General features: G+C 41.9%; 1 protein-coding gene across 1 annotated transcript; it reads right to left on the bottom strand.

The window, feature by feature from the left end:
* Positions 1-230: 230 nt before the first annotated feature.
* cUnh10orf90 (chromosome Un C10orf90 homolog) lies at positions 231-12,411 on the bottom strand (the record flags this gene model as incomplete). The annotated part of the gene is made up of 9 exons (XM_080049722.1): positions 231-1,683; positions 3,858-3,948; positions 4,409-4,472; positions 5,761-5,935; positions 6,379-6,509; positions 6,828-6,980; positions 8,902-10,186; positions 11,947-12,038; positions 12,327-12,411. The coding sequence occupies 9 exons, from the start codon at positions 12,409-12,411 to the stop codon at positions 1,645-1,647; spliced, it is 2,115 nt and encodes a 704-aa protein (XP_079905848.1). The 3' UTR covers positions 231-1,644.
* Between the last annotated feature and the right edge of the window lie 6,464 nt (positions 12,412-18,875).

Raw genomic sequence — 18,875 nt, 5'->3', positions numbered from 1 at the left:
TACCAAAAAATGTTGCGTTTAGTTATCTCCTACTAATCCAAACACAAACACACACACACACACACACACACTCGAACGTGCACTGTCAAGCAATGCTGTTTAAAAAAATATGTCTTCTTTGAGACATTGGTGCAAATTTAGATGGATGAAACAGCCGGACTATGAACAGCTCCAACCTTAAGGCCAACGGGTTGAAATAACAATTCAGGGGTAATGAAGTGAGAGTCTGCTCTGTTGTCTATAATTACAAAAATAAAATGTTCACACATCTCACATTTGGTTTGTGCCCAGCTCCATCATGTTGTGGAGCATGCAGCTCTTCCGGAGCCACAATGCACTTTGGATCAAAACACACAAATCTAAATCCGCGATGGCAGGCCCCGCTCTATCATGAGACAAAAGCCCCATTCAAAATCGGCACTGTCCATTAACAGGGCATTTCCCCAGTGAGAAGGGGAGGTCACATTCCTCCAATCTTACAGCTAAGAGCTGGCACTGACTGATGGCAGCCATATAGCCCACTTCAGGGCTGCTTTTCTACTCATCGGGTTGCATGATAATGAGAACGTTGACCGAACACTGTTCTCTGGATGGGACTGTAAAGCATAATGAGTGATTATGTCTTACATCTCTGCTCCACATCACATGAGGTCATGTGAAAAGTGGCTGCGTGAGGACATCAGTGCGTTATTGTGCAGCGAGAAGCTACTCTGCATCACATTATGTGGAGTAGTATTGCGGAAAAAAAGAAAAGAGGCAAATTTGCAATCAAGTGAAAACAAGATAATGCTGATAAAAGAGCGTGCATTACAGTGCGTCAGATGTTACATCAAAAGGATCGGTCAGTGGATTTGATTACAACCAGAGCATGAGTTTGAGACGTGATGACGTCCAGGAACATTCATTTTGAACATCTTCATTTGTATTTGCATACCACAAGAGGCAGCTGCAGGACAGTGAGTTCCTCAGAAAAGTGTTTTCTCAAAAAGACCAATCTGTGGCAATCTTTCAGATAATTCCAGAAGGTCATTTAACATTACCTCTTCTGATAGGATTTCCTGGATCTTTGTACTCATCTGTCCAAGTGCATCACATATATCCAATCCATCCATACCACTGCAGAGTATAAGAAATACACATTTAAGCTGTTCCAAAGGTTTCTTTTTTCTATATATGTAGGACACATTAACAAAATCACTAAGTTTTATCATCAGTTGTATCTGTGTTAACGTTCTGTCACTTTCTCTAACCATCTACTGTTGGATTAGGAAATACAGTAAAGTCGCAAATAAGGGAAAAAGGTTAAAAGTTTTTATTGTTGTGCATCAGAATATATGGTATTCTCTTATCCAGATGGGCAAAAGAGTCTGTGAGGGGTTCTGGAAAAACCTTTAAAATAGTGGTAAATTATGTCAAATGACCTTCTGAGTTTGAGATTGCCATTCATTCTTTTTCACAAAAACAGATGTGAAGCTGTAACTCGAATGTAAAGCCAATAAACAGGGGCCAGAGGACAGCTAAAGTTATACCATGACTAACACTGATATTACAGTTCACATTTAGTACTGTCAAAGGGGTGATGTCACTCTGTTATACAATGCGACACACTTTGTGATGTCATCATTTTCATCTGCTGTCAGTCGTTCAGCTGTTGCTCCTTTGAAGAATCTGATCCAACAGTTTCTGCAACAAGAAAAAAAAAATACTCAGATGGCTGAACTAAAACATTCATGGCAGATTGATGGCTATACATCCAATCCAGACTAACACACAAACACAAACATTCCCCAAAAAGGTATAGTGCGTAACTTTTATGTCAACCCCATGAGGGATTCTGAAGAATTATAAAAACACAATCGGACCATCTACATGAGGTAAGCCTTCGGATAACGCGCATGAATATGATACATTCTGCTGTTCGTCCAGGTTTTTTTGTGGCTGTAGAATGAACAACTGACATTTCGTGCATTGCATCTTGGGATTTTTCTGAGCTCCTGCGCCAGTGTGGGGAGGGTCGACACTAGTTTGTAAACGATGCCATACTGAGAAATACAGAGAGAGTTTTGTGGAGCTGATCGGCTTAATCAACTTTGTGTAAACTCATTTGGCGTTGGCTTGAATGTAACCGACATTCATTCACTGTATATGAAAAAGTTACGCACTGTAGCTTTAAAGGTTCAGGTTGGGAGTCAAACAATCCAGGAATGAAGCCCTGATACCCCCCCCCCCCACACACACACACACTTTTCAGGACCTGTTGGATCCCTGGCATCACGCCCCCTGTTCCCCCCACGTTATCTGCCACCGCAGCAGTGTGGGTGGAGCAGCTGTGTGTGGGCAGCACACGCTCTGTCTGCGACTCAGCTGAATGGTGGCACTACTGCACTGTATAGCTGGCTCTGCCACTGAAGGGCCTTTTGTTTCACTGGGGAACACGGGCCTCATACACTCGGCACAATGAGACTGTTCACAGTTTTTCTCTCCCCATAATGAGGCAAAGGGGAGGCTGCAACTTACATTCCTCTAGCAAAAAATCAAAATTTAATTATGTAAAGGGTTATAATTATAAAAAATAAAATAAAAATAACAATAACACCAAATGTACATGTTGAAAACGCTCTGAAATGGTAGTTTTGTTGACATCAGCTTTTCTAATCATGCACCAGGGGAGAAAGGCATGACAATAACAAAAGTGTGGCAGCAGCGACCTCTTGTGGAACAATACACTCATTGTTCTGAAAGCAAAGATGAACTCAGGAAAAACCCTTCAGCAGCTTCAATATTCAATATAATGTGACTCCTTTTAGAAAAAAGCAGAACCTAATTATCTAAATAAACATATATATTGTGTGTGTTTTCTCCCCTTCATCTTTGCCATCTATTTGATGTTTTGTTCCAGAGTTGCATACAAACAGACAGTACAGCAGCACAGAATCAAAGATCACCTCTCGAATGAGTCCTTGATCCCAACTAATGAACACAAAATCACAACATTATAGCACTATGAGACCGAATAAATAAGCCTGCCTCAACAGAAGAAAAATCCAGTCATATAAATTTGGATTGCTCATATTTTTGCACAACTATCCTGTCTACCTCTTGAGTCCCACTCATCACCATTTCACCATAGTGTAGTCTGCGAGCGATTTCAAGCCATTCTTTTTCAACAGCGACACTGCGGGGCGGTGATGAAAGGAAAATGCTTCATTATTACCACGGCCATTTAGTGTCGACCATTACCGCAAAATGCCTCACCCTTTGCGAGGATTAATTGAGCTTGTAGGAGAAAGGTGTGTTATTACTTGCTCAATTGCATGTGGGACATATACACGATTAATGATCTGTTCAGTTACTCGGTCAAGTACTTGTTAACACAGTGGCAGGCTGCTGCTATAAGGCTGTTTGCATTACTTCACATTCCCAGGGATTTGATGATTTAGTGCATCATTTCTGCACACATATTCATTACTAATTACTTCAGGGAAATACAATTTTTATTACATTTTTACAATATTAATCCCTCGATATGCATTTCTTTCCCCCTTACGTAGTGTTAATGTCAGAAAATCATCTTATTCTACGCTGTCTGTCAGTATCATAAACAGTTTATTGTGTATCAGCTATTTATTTAAACTATTTGATGTTCGTACAGTTCCATATTAAAACCACTCCATGTTTTTTATGGCTGCACCATTCCATCAAAGGGATGCATTGTACTGTCTTTTTTTGCATTATTCTATACATACATCTCCCAGAGTTCAATCTGACATATTTGACAATTTTTAAAATGTGGGCTCTTCACAAGGACAAAAATAACAAATACTGTGGGTTTGACTGAAAAAAAAGTATGGGTTTACCTTTTTGAAAAGTTCCACTCGCTGTCTGTTGCTCAAACACACCTCTCTCTTCTTCTCGTTCTCTTTTTTCCTCTTTACCTCTGCGGGCGTACTGTAACAAAATGACATGTTTTGGGGTATTTTATAGTTGCTGGTGACGACAAATGGCAGTTTAGGGGTGAGTATTTCCAAATATAGTGACAAAAAGTACATATATAACAGTAAACTTTCCATACATCACTTCTTACTGTCTATCTACACTAGAGTATATTCTATCAACAACAACAAAAAATCCCCAGTCTAACACCACAGTCTAACATTTCTCTCTAATCAATGGGTGGATCTGTCAGGGAAGGGAAATAAACAAGTGAGGCAAGCAATGGGAAAAAATATAATTGCAGCAAAGGTCTTGCCAGAGAAACAAGAGCAGCAGCATTACGGAGATGTCACCCATATACACACACCGCATTTCACATGCAGAAGAAATACGGGGCAGTAAAGATGAATATGCCAACAACGGAGGAAAAGCATATCTGACAGGGAGCCAAGATAGAGATTGAGATGGAACTCACCGCTTATATCTGTGCTGCGCCTCTTTCCCAGTAATGGCTCTATCTCGGAGTTTGAAAAGGTTATCTGGAAACACACACACACACACACGCAGTGCTGATTGAGTTGAAGGCTGAACAGGATGGTGGTTCATTTCTGTAGCCCTTTCTAATGTTTGAGAGACTGAAGGCCACCTATGTTACATAATCTCCGGAATAAACAAACAAGGCCATTTCTGAAGAAGGACATGAATTCCGCTCCCTCAAGACATTTTTATGAACTAGAATTTTGTCTCGACATCATGCAAGAACTTGGAGTTCCCATAACACTGTAATCCAGTTCATCACGTTTGGTGATCCCTGATGAAAACACCATAGGGAATGTGACATTTAAACCAGTCTTTTCGAACCACTACTGTATTTCCCTGTTTGAGCCAGTAGAGGGCAGAGAGAGCTACACAATCTCCGTCACACTTCTCCAAATTCTTTACTGTTCACTGTGAAGCCTGGCAAACAGAATGAAAGTCTCATCAGACCAAAGAAAGCTTAATGACATTTGAAGGTCACAGAAAAAATATTTCCACTGACACCTTGTTACTCCATAGAGGAGCACAATGTATACTATACTATGGATTTCAAACAAGGGCCTGTTATGTGATCCATCTCATGATACATTGTGTTACATCTACATCATCTTTGTCAATGTCTTTGTCCATTTTATTTCTTATTGCATGTATTCATTCAGCTTTTTTATACAATTTTCTGAAAATTGATTCCAGTTCTTAAAGACCTACTTCACAGGTGGAAATATGAAGGTGTATTGAACTCTGAGATGCTATGTAGTATACATGTGCAAACATTTTAGAAATCGGTTCATCCTAGCATGGGAAAATGTAGGGTAAGGATTAACAGGACAGCTGGGCCAAGGGAAGACTGAGGGAAGACTGGGAGAAGAAAAACCTAACTTATTATATCATAATAGCGTTGTTATAATGACAGAACGTTAGTAGTATTCCTTTAGTAAGTGTATGCCGGTCATTAAGTAGTTATGGTAGATCACCCTGTCTAAAACTACTGCTGATTTGGTCTTCAGTTTTCAATAGAGAATTCAGGTGGATTTAACAGCCCCATTGAGTAAATAAATAAATAAATAATGAACCTGAATATAGTATAATGTATGAGCCTTGAAAAACAACCCATATTGGCTGAAAGCTCTCTCCCCGCACTCTAGCTCTTTGTTCTGTGTCTGTATGTTTGTGATTGGTCATGTGGCAGAGAGCCACTGCAGCTGCAATGGAACAATGGGGCAGTGCAGTGGATGAAAGAGGTGAGGGTGGATGCTGCTGCTGCTGCTGCTGCATGCTGGCATACAGTACCGTTCAGAGAGGTAGAACAACCATTGTGGACTCTTCTCTCTTGCCTGAGAGTAGCATCAGACTGTGGGTCAACCAGGCTCACTAGCTCCCTCCTCTCCTGTGCCCTTAGCCCCAGCTCGCGCACTCTGCCCTGGGAACGACTGATGAAGCCTGGTCTGGACCTCTGCAGTGCATCCTGCCAAGATCACAAACATATTGATCTTGAGGACAAAACATTTAAGCCCAAACTGTAACCCTCCCCATTTCAACTTCCAACCACCCAGGGGCATCCCATGAAAACTCCAAAGACAGTACAATTGTGGCATTCACTTTTTTTTGACATTGAGTATATCTTTTTTTATTACTCTATACTTTTTTGCTACAAGAAATATGTTATTTTTCAAACTTTTCTATATCTTTTATATCTTAGTTAAACGGATAGTTTTAGCTCTGCTGCCTCTTAAATGAAAATGTGCCAGCCATGTTCTTTGGTTAAACATGGCTGCAACAAACAAACTTATGCTACAAGTAACCATTGCATTGTTCTAAGAGGGTCACACCAATCTTACCAAAATCAAAGCATCCATTTGCTTTACATTCTTATTTAGGAGAATTCAATCCCCAACTTTAAAAACTCACCCGAAGAGAAATAGTTTCGGGCGACCTTTCAAGCTGAAGGCTCGGCGGAACAAATGCAACATTAGGCTGGCTGTGGCTGTGGCGCTGGATTGGATTTTGAGCTGGACGTGGCTTCATACATTCCCCGTCATCTGTCACCACCAAGGCAGAGAAAGTGAAAAGTGTTTGCTTTTCATTCACACCTGGCTTGGCTTCTCATACCTGAGTGCAACGCACAGTTGCTCAATAGCCCCTCTGGGCCTGCCGGGACATATAACTTTCTTGGCATGAATCAAATAGGCACAGTATGTTATAACCAAGGAGTTTCTGTATCGATTAGAATCAAGGATGGAGCTCGGAAAACACAAGTGTTGAGCTTACCACACTTTTGGCTTATTGTAACAAGGACCAACATTGTGTAAGGTGAGGACTTATAGTAACATATGAGAGGAAGGGAGAAGTCATAATACCAGTATTTCCCCGGGGCGAAGCAGTGGAGTCGGTCCCAGAATTGCCATTTGGTGTTTTCGTCTTACTAAGCTGGTTTTGGAGTTTGATGTTCGCTATGACTAGAGCCGCATTGAGGGCAAGCACTTCCTCTGGAGACTGACGTGAGTGGGGATCTGAAATGTAAGAGGACTGTGATGTAACTCAGGCGTCAGTAAAAAGCAACGCTGACTGATATTGAGCTAGCACTTATCTGCAGTGCACTACAGGCAGATTTGAACACAATTGCACAATGGCCTGCCTCACTTGGAGGTTGACTGTATCAAACACTGAATTTTGAATGATGTTGCCTCAATTCTTAGTAATTAATTGATGGCACTGTTAATGAATGTGCTTGAGGAATAATTCATAATTTTGCACAGAGAAAAGCCATCGTGAATAAAGGAGCGGGCTTTCACAGCAGCAGCAGAACTCCCCTCTCATTTGACTAAATTCACTTGAATAATAAGCATTCCCAAACAATAGCTTGAGATGACTGTTTCTTTGCCATTTTAATCATCATAATCAAACAGTATTTTCTGTAACGTTGGGGGATTTTGTCTTTACTTACTTCCAATTGCACATTTTAAACTAGCTCTCCGACTTTATTCCCATAGAAAATGAGGACTTGAAATTGGTCCGCCTGCAGACTTGACTTCAGAATTAATGCCAAAAAACATTCAAGTCCAATTTTTTTTTAAGCCAGGAGCAATAAAAAAATAAATGGGCCAGCAACAGCCCGGCCTTGCATGCCCCCACATCTTGCATATTTGATTGTTCAGCTAAAGCATTGGAAAAACTTGCATCTTGATGTGCACTTTCCCAAAGTATGTGGACTCAAAACTTGGACTTTTCCACATAACACTTTATTGTCGGTTTACCATAATCTAAAAACAATAAGATTTGACATTTTGAGAAATACATTGATTCTCTTTCTAGTAAAGAGTTGGGCAAAAAAGGTCAACACCACACTTCTATTTGTAAGTTAAAGGTGCTGTAAGCGGAATGGTTCTTTTAGCTAACTTCCTGTCAGTTACTGCAGTTAGCAGTCCCCTCGCTCGTCCCTACGTCACCATATTAATGCATTGCGGTCTTCAAGCAGCGAGCTATCTAGCATCATCTCAGATCCATAAGTGTGATAAAACATGATAAAAACCATCAAAACAGACATTGGGAAGGATTTTTACCTGCTCCGCCATTGTAGGCGCATACACATTCACCCATCTGTTGCTCTGGCGTGCACAGGCAGTGAGACCATGGAGTGTATACAGTATATTAGGTATGAGTGAGACGGGTGTTGGTTTGTAGCGTTCTCTCTTCTGATTGGATAAAAATTTCGGGATACTCCAATACGTTTATTTGCCGATTACATGCAAAGCAGCTGATTGAGAGATCGGCTTTATGAAACGCGCACATTATGTAAGTGATCACTGTATTAATAAAGAGCGATTTAACACTTATATTAACATAAATGAACCGCTTACTTCACCTTTAAATATAAAGCAGCTTTGTATTTCCCCTGTGCTACCTGCGAAAAGGGTGACTGCAGTGCAAACTGAGTATACATGCAAAGAGGTGCATGGGAAAAATGAAAGAAGGTAAAAATGAGAAGGCGTCAGTGTGTGCTGCTTCTGAAACTAAGCAACGCTATTTGACATCAGCAAAGATATCTGGCATGAACGATAATTGCAACTGCAGGCCTATTAAAGGAATCACCTCAATACAATCTGATTATGCCTAGTATCAATAAGACACCAAAGGCGCAAGACTAGACAACGATAACAAACCTGAGAGTTCGGGCACCCAGAACACTGAAGTGTGTGTGAAATAACTTCAAGCTATAGTACACACAAAACAGGCCACAAAAGGAAAGCAGCGTATATTTAGACACACTGCAGTTCCTTTGAAAAATGGAGATCAGAGACAAAAGGGAGCCCTCTGTGTGTGCTGAAAAAGAAGCTACTGTCAGGAGTGGGACAGAGAGAGAGAGAGAGAGAGAGAGAGAGAGAGAGAGAGAGAGAGAGAGAGAGAGAGAGAGAGAGATAGAGAGAAACCTACCGGGGGCCTTGATGAGAGATAGCGACCCTCTCCTCCCTGGGTTCTCTGGGGGCAATCTTTCTGGCTCGCCGCCTCCGTTTGTCTTCAGGGTGTCTGCCACCAGCTGACCTGCCCCTGTCGTTGCTGCTGCTGTTAGCGGCCTGATGAATCCACTGTCGGGGTTCACGTTGGGGTTGATATTGGTCTCTTGCGGAGGGAGCCCATAGCTCCATTTCCTGGCAACCGGTTGTGTCACGTTGGCCCTGCTCGGCTCGGTGTGTCCGAACACATTGCCATGGCAGCTCTGCGGTCTGTCCCATCTCCGTCCAACAGCAGCCCTCAAACAAACCTCTGAGGGAGCGGCCGGCGCTGCTATCATGCCAGGGGTGGTGGGAGGAGTGCTCACAAACAGACTCAGAGTGGATCTGTGTAGCGAGCCTCCATTTTTCTCTGGCCCGGAAGTGGATTTATTTGGTGCCACCAGGGCAGAGCTTGGCCTCTTCGTGGTATCCAGATGTTGATATGAAGGCGCTGCAATGTGTTGACCCCACGAGTTGTTTTCCTTACAGTACAGGCCCTCTGTGTAGCTGTGTCTGTTCTGCGGGTGTCCTACTTTTGCTGGCCTGTAGCTCTCGCTGTGCTCTGTCACTTTGATGATAGTGGCCTTTCTTCTGTGGACCACCGTGTCCAAAGCATTCACACTACTAGTCGCCGCTTCAGTGCTATTGGGGACAGTGCTGGACGTCATCCGCTGCTCCGTCACTTTGACTATGGTGGCTTTCCTCTGCACTGTGACCTGCCTGGAGTCAGGGTCCCTAATGGACTGGTGGTGGCCTAGTAAGGGAGGTGGAGAAGGGGATTCCCGGGAGTGTCTGCCTGTGTCGGACGGTGGAGAACTGGAAGATCTGCTGACTTTTCTGGAGGAGATGGTGATGGAGGAGAATGTGGCTATGTTCTGAGGGACCATTGTAGTCACGGCAGAGCTTGTCTGTATGCGTGATGAGGAGGGCTGTGAGCTGCTGCTGTTTGTTGTGCACAGTGGGGCCGTTGCCCTTACAGGCTGAACACTGCTCACCCTATGCAAAGGAGTGTGTGACTTGTATGTTTCTGTGTTGTTTGTTGTGTGTGGTTTGCTAGTTGTTTTCATCAGAGGGGAGGTCTTCATGTCGGGGTCCCAGTGAGTCCCAGTGGACTGACTGCCTCGAGGGAAAGCCGACACCCTGCCGCTATTCCAGCCTCTCCTCAGAGCCTGCCAGCCTACAGGCCTGTCCCCTTCATAAGCAGGGGAGCTTTGTTTTTCTGGCCCCTACAGCATGTGGAGAAAAAGAGATTGTATGGGATGAATATCTTTAATTATGCATTGGAAATCCCATCCAATGGGATCTTAATTTGATAATCATTTTGTCATTAATCAACACATACGCTGTACATTCGTCCTGTCAATTTGAGCTGCAGTTCTCAAGTGGCAAATGCAGAAAAATGGAGCATAACCTCACTTAATACGGTTTGAGATATTGACAATATGACATCTCTTTAATACTCCATTTCAACAGCGGGTCAGCTGTTTCTGCAGGGCTTTTGCTGTTTGTTCTTTAGTCAGATGACTCCCCCCATGCTTGACACAGTGGATGCGCCCAGTGGCAATGGAAGCAGAAGCAGCAGCAGGCAGAGCCAGCACACAGCATGACTTATCCCTCACAGAATCACAATGAGACTCCTCTATCCTCAATAGAAACTGAGAGGCCAAACAAAAAGCAAAGAAGCTGGTCCTCGGGCGAGAGAGGTCTGACGCTATGCAAGGATGGAGTAGTCTGAAGTAGGCTGGAGAAATGCAGATACGTCCCTGTCGCTAACAGGTTTATGATGTGTCATCCCTCCCTGTCTATTGATCACTAATTTATCAATTTGAACCCATGGAATTTCTATCTGTAGGCCTACTAACTTTTTTTTTTTCTTCTTCTTCTTTTTTTTACACAATGTCAACAAGCTTTGACTATTATTTTGCAAAACACCTTCTGCCTGTCAAGAAAATACTTCTCACCAAAGAGACTAAACTGGGAGGACAGTAGGCTACAACAGTACTTCTTCATATAGGCTAGACTGATTTATTTTTTAAATTATGATCAAACTCATATTTACATATATAATGTATTTTCAAACCCATTGATGAAAGAACTATATATGTTAAATCTTGTATAAGGCAACAAGTACACATCATCTGTACAAAATGTCTCCCTTTGCATTGCCTTGGGTCAACTTTGCCCATCCGTGACGACAATGGTCAATAACAAGGCAAAGCAGTCTGACATCAGCCTCCTTTTTGTTGATGAATCATCACTTTTTTTCTGCATTCTGATAAGACGCTGCTTATCAAGAATTTGACCTGCTATAGTTACTCTTTGATTCCTCTCAATTCAATTCAATTCAAAAAGCTTTATCTCTCTCTCAAGTTCCAAAGATTATCTTTCATTTTATATAAATACAGGTTAAATTCCACATATCTGAAATGCTTTTCAGCTTTGACCCATTGGCCTGCTCCTGCATAGGTGAGTTTAATTTTCCTCGGCTTTTGAAAGGAAGGCTTTCAAAGGAAGTCCTTATTTATTGGCATTTGGACTGCAATGTCACGTAACTGAGGGGTTGAGAATGTGTAAGAAGCGAGCAAAAAAAAGGAAGCTAAATGAAGTGCAAATGAAAAATAATAACTTGTTTTTCTGCATTCAACATTTTTCTCTGTAGGAGTGAATTTTAGACCTTTCTCTACACAGTGTTGATAAATGAGGCCCTGGTTTTATCCAATATTATGAGTGTCCCACCAAGCTAAACACTAAATCCATCATGGTTTAGAAATTGGATACACGAGCCCACGCATCAGAAAGCATAATATAAGCACAACACTAGGATTAGAAGACTCAATTTCGCCCCAGTATCCAGGCAGACGTATAATACACTCACACAGACCCGCTGGTATCCATCATAATATTCTACCACTGTATTGTTACCTCCAGGTTTGTCCTGAGCTCAATATATATATAAAGAAAAGATACATGAGGTGTTATGAGTTACCTGTTTAAGAATGGGAGAGTCTTGTTCAGGTGTCTGCCACATCTTCACACCCACAGCACTCCGACTGGTGTGACTTCTCTCCACCTCTCCATCTATGTATCAAGGCAAAACAAAGGATCACATCCTTCACGTCACGAGACATGCTCTCTCTCTCTCTCTCTTTCTTTTACACACACACACACACACACACACACACACACACACACACACACACACACACACACACACACACACACACACACACACGTCAGGCATTCCTCTGACCGCATGGCAATGTTGACACTGTCAATAATTGACACTGACACTGTATAGTGAATCCAGCACCACCCAGAGCCACTTCTTTGTTTTTTGTTGTTGTTTCAAGACACGTAGCAAGTTGCCTGGTCTGCCTCTCAGCCCTGACTGATACTCTATTCTCACCCTGGCTGCCTGCCTGGCCGCATTTCCACCTGCTGCTGTTACCATGGCGACTGGCTCTTCATTTTGGGATAACCCTTGAATGCCGTGTGGTTAATCCGAGATGTTTTTCATTCAAAGAGGAGAAAAACAGGAGACAAGGTGAAAATTGCTCCACTTTGCAAATTATTAGAGATTACACATTTGCTGCAGAGGTCTCATAAAAGGACTGTGTTTTTTTGTGCCACAGTGTCACTCCTGCTGCTATCATTATACAATATGTTTCATTACTTTCTCTATAAAGGGCCCCCACACCAACCTGTGCCCCCCCCCCCCCTCAAAGAGCTTCTCTCATTACCTCCTCTACGCTGAGCTCAAATAACCATTTTTTCTGAATCAACAGCTGACTGTAATATCCCAGGGGAAAATGACTAAGCGGGGGCCATATGGCAAATACCCTCTGAAGTCCCAACCATCCCAATTTATTTCTTCATCCCCATGAGTTTTATCTAAATAGTAAGTGTGAGCAGGGTGAAAATGGGCACAGCGCGTCTAAACATGAAGTCCCTCGGTGAAGCACAAGATCCAATTTTATCATCATTTACTCATTAACGCCAGGCCATTTTAATATTGTTAAATGTGACTTCTGTGGCAAGAGAGGGCACTATATGTCTGCAACGAGACCTCGGGTCTGATTAAAATTCCTTCTGCAAGAGTTGTCAGCTAAAACCAGAAAGAGAGAGAAAAAGGAGCGGTAAAAAATAGATTATAGAAGAGGTTGGATAATTTTCTAGCTGGAGTGTAACCCAGTCCGTTCTTGCGGTTAGAATTTCTGAAAGTTTAATTTGTTTTCCATTGTGGAATTGTGAATGTTACAGAATTATACAGAATCATGGCTCATAAGGATATTAAACAATCTTGCCTAAATTGAATAACATACAAAGATTTTAATAGTCTTACATAATAGTTTTTATTATGTTAACACAATCAGTGCATGTAGCTTTTAACCAACAGTGGAGGTGATGTTAAACAGGCGTTTGCCTCTTAAAACACTGGCATCGTCAAAGTTGCATTGCCGCCATTGATGGATGGCTTTGATTTCTGCCAGCTGCCCGGGCCTCGCCAGGATAATCTATGTATAAACAAGGACAAGGCTGAAAGATAAAACCTTAGATCAAACCCCAGCTAGTTTCGGGGCTGCCACGTTCTTAGATTAACAGGGCTCCTTCAACAGCAATCAGTCTGCATCTCTCCTTATCTCTCTGCTTCTCTCTCCCCCCCCCCAAACCCCCCATTTCATCATCTTTTTAAGCCCTAATAGCGCCTTTCACTTTACCTGCAATCCTACAGGAATACTATATAACTCAACATTCAAGGCCAGTTGTACTTGGAATTGACTTTGTTTTGGGGAGGTGGGGGGGTTGATGGGAGGTTCAAAGTGATCAAGCAGTCAGTCAGTGTGGAGCATTTCAAAGAGGACAGGGGCAACACTGCTGCAAGGAGCTGATTAGAGGCAGGTAAACTATGTAGCAAGTCAGCCCTGAAATAAGCTCTTGTTCTCCCTCTAAATAAGCCGACATCTGAAGTTACCCCGGGGCTACAATTTTTTCTTCTAGCACTGATCAAGCACTTAACATCAAATCAATCTTTGTGTGTTTCAGGGTATTTTCGGGTTACATAATGCGCTACTTTATGTTTCTAAATTTGCTTCTACGTATTGTTTTGACGTATAACTTGGTAATGATCACACTTGCATAATCATGAATTTGTTTCGGATCACGATGACTTTTTTTTTTTTTACTTATCTGAAAACCCAGCTGTTATAGCCTACAAGAGATTTGAAACTGATAAAACAAATTGCATGTTGGTACATACCCTGGTGCCTGTTGGCTGTAACTTGAGTCTTCTGAATTGTTGGAGTAATTGCTTGTTTCAGTTTCACCTGCAGAGAAAAAAAGTCTGTTTAGAATATGTCATAAAAGTACCTTTTTCATCAGTATTTCCTTGCTGGAAAAAGCTGACATGTCTTTAAAAGAATAGTTAGAAAATGTGGGGAAACGCTATTCACCTACACGATTCATTACATTCTCATTTTCATACATCAAATGTGAAGCTACCGTAAGCAGCCATATGGAACAAAATCTGAACAACGGTAGAAAGCTATACCTGTCCGTTTTCAAAGGCAACCAAACATACAAAAAAACTTGAAAGCTTAAAAACAAACACGTCTTGTTTGTTTGTTTGTTTAAATCCCAATGACAACTATCAGGTATTCCGGTATTTGTGCTAAGCTATGCTAACTGGCAGCTAAATATTTATTGTATAGTCATAAAGGTATTATCAATCTTCCCTTTTATTCCCCACACAAAAAAAATTGTTGTATTCCCCCAAAATTTCAACACACTTTCAGAACTAGGGCTCATAAATACATATAAAAGATTTAAGTTACTGTGGTGAAAACCCAAACCATCTCAACGCTGACTTCACAGAGTGCTTTTCCAGTAGGCTACATAGTGGCAGGGGAAGGGATGTGCTTTGTGCATGCTTTCAGTCAAAGCTCTAGTACAGCGTGGCAACTTATCAACTTTGAAGTCATATTATCGGTTCACCGGGTAATACTCCCATTGAATTCTCTCTGTACTTTCCCTCGCATCCTTTTCAGGGCACAGAGCTCTATATCAGCCACCACGGCTCCAAATGAATCGTAAACCTTTCCAGAATGCGTGGAGTTCCTTCAGAGTATACCGTTTTCAAAGGATACTGCAGCTCTGCCTGCTCCCTGGGTAACTGAGACTTGACTACAAATTGACTCTCTGTGGCACTCTTATAGCCTGCCTTGTGTGGTAATATGCACCATCACCTCCATTACACAGCACTTTACTTTCAGACTTGCACAGCTTATACTGTCTTACTAACATGTAAGAATCCCAACCGCACAGCCTCAGAGGATGCCAATGCTAAATCCAGGGTTAAGCAGTGCAGCATGTTTGTAAAGGCCTGTTTTGAAAAGGGTTCACTGCGAGAGGAATTCTCAATGCTCCAACATACATTTTCTGTGTGAGTAAGGGGGCCTTAAACTGCTTAAATGGAAGGGGTTGCTTACTTTTTGAAAGGCAAGGATGTAACTGTTGTATTTATCTAAATTCTCCTAATCATTCTAATCTAACTGAAGATTGAAGAAAAGTAGAAACTTCTGTAGCGTCACAAAATGCTAGAAATATTTTTAGAATGTTATAAAACTTCATGAAAAAAAATACACTTGAGGCTTTCCCAAGGTATAATGTGTTTTTTTTTTTACCTGGCCAGCAGAGCGGTCCAAAAGCTGGTTCTGTTGACAAGAATCTTCCACCATAACTTTTCTTTCGACTGGCAGCCACCCAGTTTTGACCGGAACGAGATTACTGAGTTGAGCCTGTTCCTTCCTTGGGGCCTGTGTTATATGAACTCTCTCCAGGCTTCCGCTGCGCACCGGAGGAGAGAAAAACCCCGCTTGGAGGGACTCCTGGCTGCCCAACTGACTATCACACACTGTTGAACTCCCACAAGATGAAAATGAACCCCTGCTGTAGGAGGGAGTCCCCGTCTGTCTCCAGGCACGTTCTTTGTCCGGAGCGGGCATGGAGGATGTCCGATCGCTGAAAGCCGAAGCCTGATCCTGAACTGGGGCTCTCATGAGAAGGTTGTTCTGCATCCTCTGAAGGTGCTCCATCCAGCCGTTGATTTGGTGGCTCCCTTCGATGGCACTGTGGGGTCTAGGTTTGCGTTCGGGGCGAGATACTCTGGCCAGAGGAACCTCACCCTCTGACTCTGTCGTTTTCTCCCAGTAGGACTCATCTCCTGATCTCCTCCAGACAGGAGTTTGTCGTAGGTGGGCAGCTGGCCTGCGGAGAGCCATCTCTCCAGGGGGGCTCAGGTAACCACTTGACAGCTCTCGAGTTTCAAGCCCACGATAAAAAGACCTTAACTGCAGAGGTATTAATGAGAAGCCTCCTGGCTCAACTGGACCTTCTTTTTTTTTACCGGTGAAGGTGCCTGCCAGAAATGCACTGCAAGGAATTAGTACCTATACAAGAATGCTGGAGGGCATCTTTGTTACGGATCTGCAATGAGAATGTATACAGAATGCAGTCAAGACTGAGAATTGAGTGAAAATGGTCCTGTATCATACATTTAGGACAGAATACAATTCCCAGCTTCAACTCCACTACTCCACAGTGCTGCTGTCACCACTACTTACCAGTTACTGACAAAGCATTATTTTCCACTCGTTTCCATCTCTCCAAGTCCTTGAGGGGAAAAACACAGTCTGTCTTGATATAAACTAGGTGCTGGTGGGTACTGTCTCCAGTCAGGGCTTAGTGAACAAAAGAGTTACTGAGCACAAGGTCTGAACATCCAATACAGACAGGGAGATGGATAGAGACAGAGGAGGAGGGGGTGGGGGTGGGCTGAAAGAAAAAAACAATCACTTGTTGATGCAATGCGTGACCTATGTGCGTGACGCAACACTATCTCTATTTTAACCCGAGAAAAATCCTCAAACATTCGGCCATTTAATAATCCAATCGTCTAAATTTGGGCTAAGACAAGTCATGCACACACACACGCACTATATAAAGGAGCAAATCAAACTTCCTGAAATTCAGGTGTCTTTAAAAAGTGATGGAGCGTCACTAATGAGCAGATTATCCATGTTATTCCATGAGTCACTTACTGCGTCAGAGATCTTCTTTTGTTGAATCCCCCAATGCCTTTCTACTCTTCCCTGTGATCTCGTGGTCGGTGGCTGATGATGAGATATCTCTATGTCCTCAAGCCTCTCCATCTCAGCCATGTGATCTGTGCGAGGCTGCCTTTAAAAAAATGGGCCACTGTGTTCTCTTTGGATAAGTAACGGTGACCCACATGATGTCCCACAATGCATGAGTGAAGGGTGTTTACAAGACAGCACAAACTTGCCTCTGGCTGGAAGCAACTTTTGGCTATAGAATTGACTGAAAAGGGATAGTTAAAAAACAGATCTGTGAAAATACAACTTCTTCCAAAGAAAAAAGATGTGGCATGTTCCTTTGATGTTTAATGAATTTCACTCTTTCGCCATGGATTAAGAGTCCCCAAACGTCTCTTACAAAGCAACTTCGTTCCAACTCTGTGAAATAACATTTTCCAAATGTCTTTCAAAGACAGAGATATCTCAAATATAAAAGGTCGGTACCTATAGCGTGAAGACATCTTATCAAGCTGGGAAGCTACCTGTACAATGCAATATGCAGTGAGCTAAAGCAATTTGCATATTTTGTCTGCTCTGCATGTAAAATAACATCAAAACAAACCAAAAAAAACAACAACTGAATAATCCAAATCCAAACAAGGGTTCAAATGTGTTCGGTTTGGCAGCCCCCTCTGCTGGCAATCCTCCAACACGACAAGGGAAGGAAGCAGACAGAGAAAAAAAAGGAGGGCACGGGGTCAGGAGTTATGGAGGCTTCCTTAATAAATGATAAGATGCACCAACAGGATGCAACATTTGTGCAAACAAGAAGGATAAAGATGAACAGATCCAAATGTGTGCACCAGGCGCATCTCTGTGATGTCTTTTATTTTAACACTGGCAGCTGGAACATCGACGTATTAATAAACAAGGGAGGAAGGAACTAAATGTAAAATGCATGAATTGTATTTCTGTGGTATAGCCAATAGGAGGAATAATCTGTTGGGTTTCTCTTATACTACGGGCTACCAACATGAGCTCTTTGTTACTTTGTTTTGAAACGTGCAATACAAATAAAAGGCTATTAGGCTATTATAAAGAAAGGTCGCTGTGGGAAATGTAACAGACTAATAATACTTCAATATATTTAATGAAAAATTAAAAAAATAAAACAAGTTGAAACAGAATGTAGCTATTATCAACTTATTTATTCGAAGCTTGGTGAAGCAGAGCCATGCTAATGTTGACAATACATTACTGTCCACAATAGTTCTATTATGTCTGTTTGGAAAATAAAAATAAATTTGGACTAAAATGCCACTTTAATCCATATCTTTCTGTGTTTACTATTTATGTCAGTAGTAATAGTTTAACTGGTTATTTTATTTATTTTCTCATATCCTATATATTAATATCATACTCTAGTGAATATGTGTTTAATTTTTTGTTGTTGACTTTATTAGAATATGTAACATGGCAGAATAAAACCAACCCAATTTTTATAAGCTTACTGTAAAAGTGATGTATATGAAGAAAGAAAAATAGTGTTAATTCTTCAATGTAAAGGGTAGCCGTAATTTTTCTAATAGCATGCTGTAAAAAAAAAAAAAAAAAAAAAAGATAAAAGATAAAAAAAAAATCAACTATTCTTTCTTATAGCCTAAAAGGCTGTTTCCGCCTCGGTATATATAAACAGTAGTGGAAGTTGAGCAGGACGGTCTGTCTGCTGCCTAAACTCCTAGTCCATAGGCCTACTACAGGGAGAAAAAGTTGTGTTCCCTTCCTCCCCCTTGCGGAGCGTCCTGTAACTGGTGGAAAAAAT

Source organism: Ammodytes marinus, assembly GCF_949987685.1.
Source record: "Ammodytes marinus genome assembly, chromosome: 20".
Taxonomy (NCBI): domain Eukaryota; kingdom Metazoa; phylum Chordata; class Actinopteri; order Uranoscopiformes; family Ammodytidae; genus Ammodytes; species Ammodytes marinus.
Note: the sequence above shows the minus strand (reverse complement) of the source record. Positions and strands in the feature narration are given on the sequence as shown.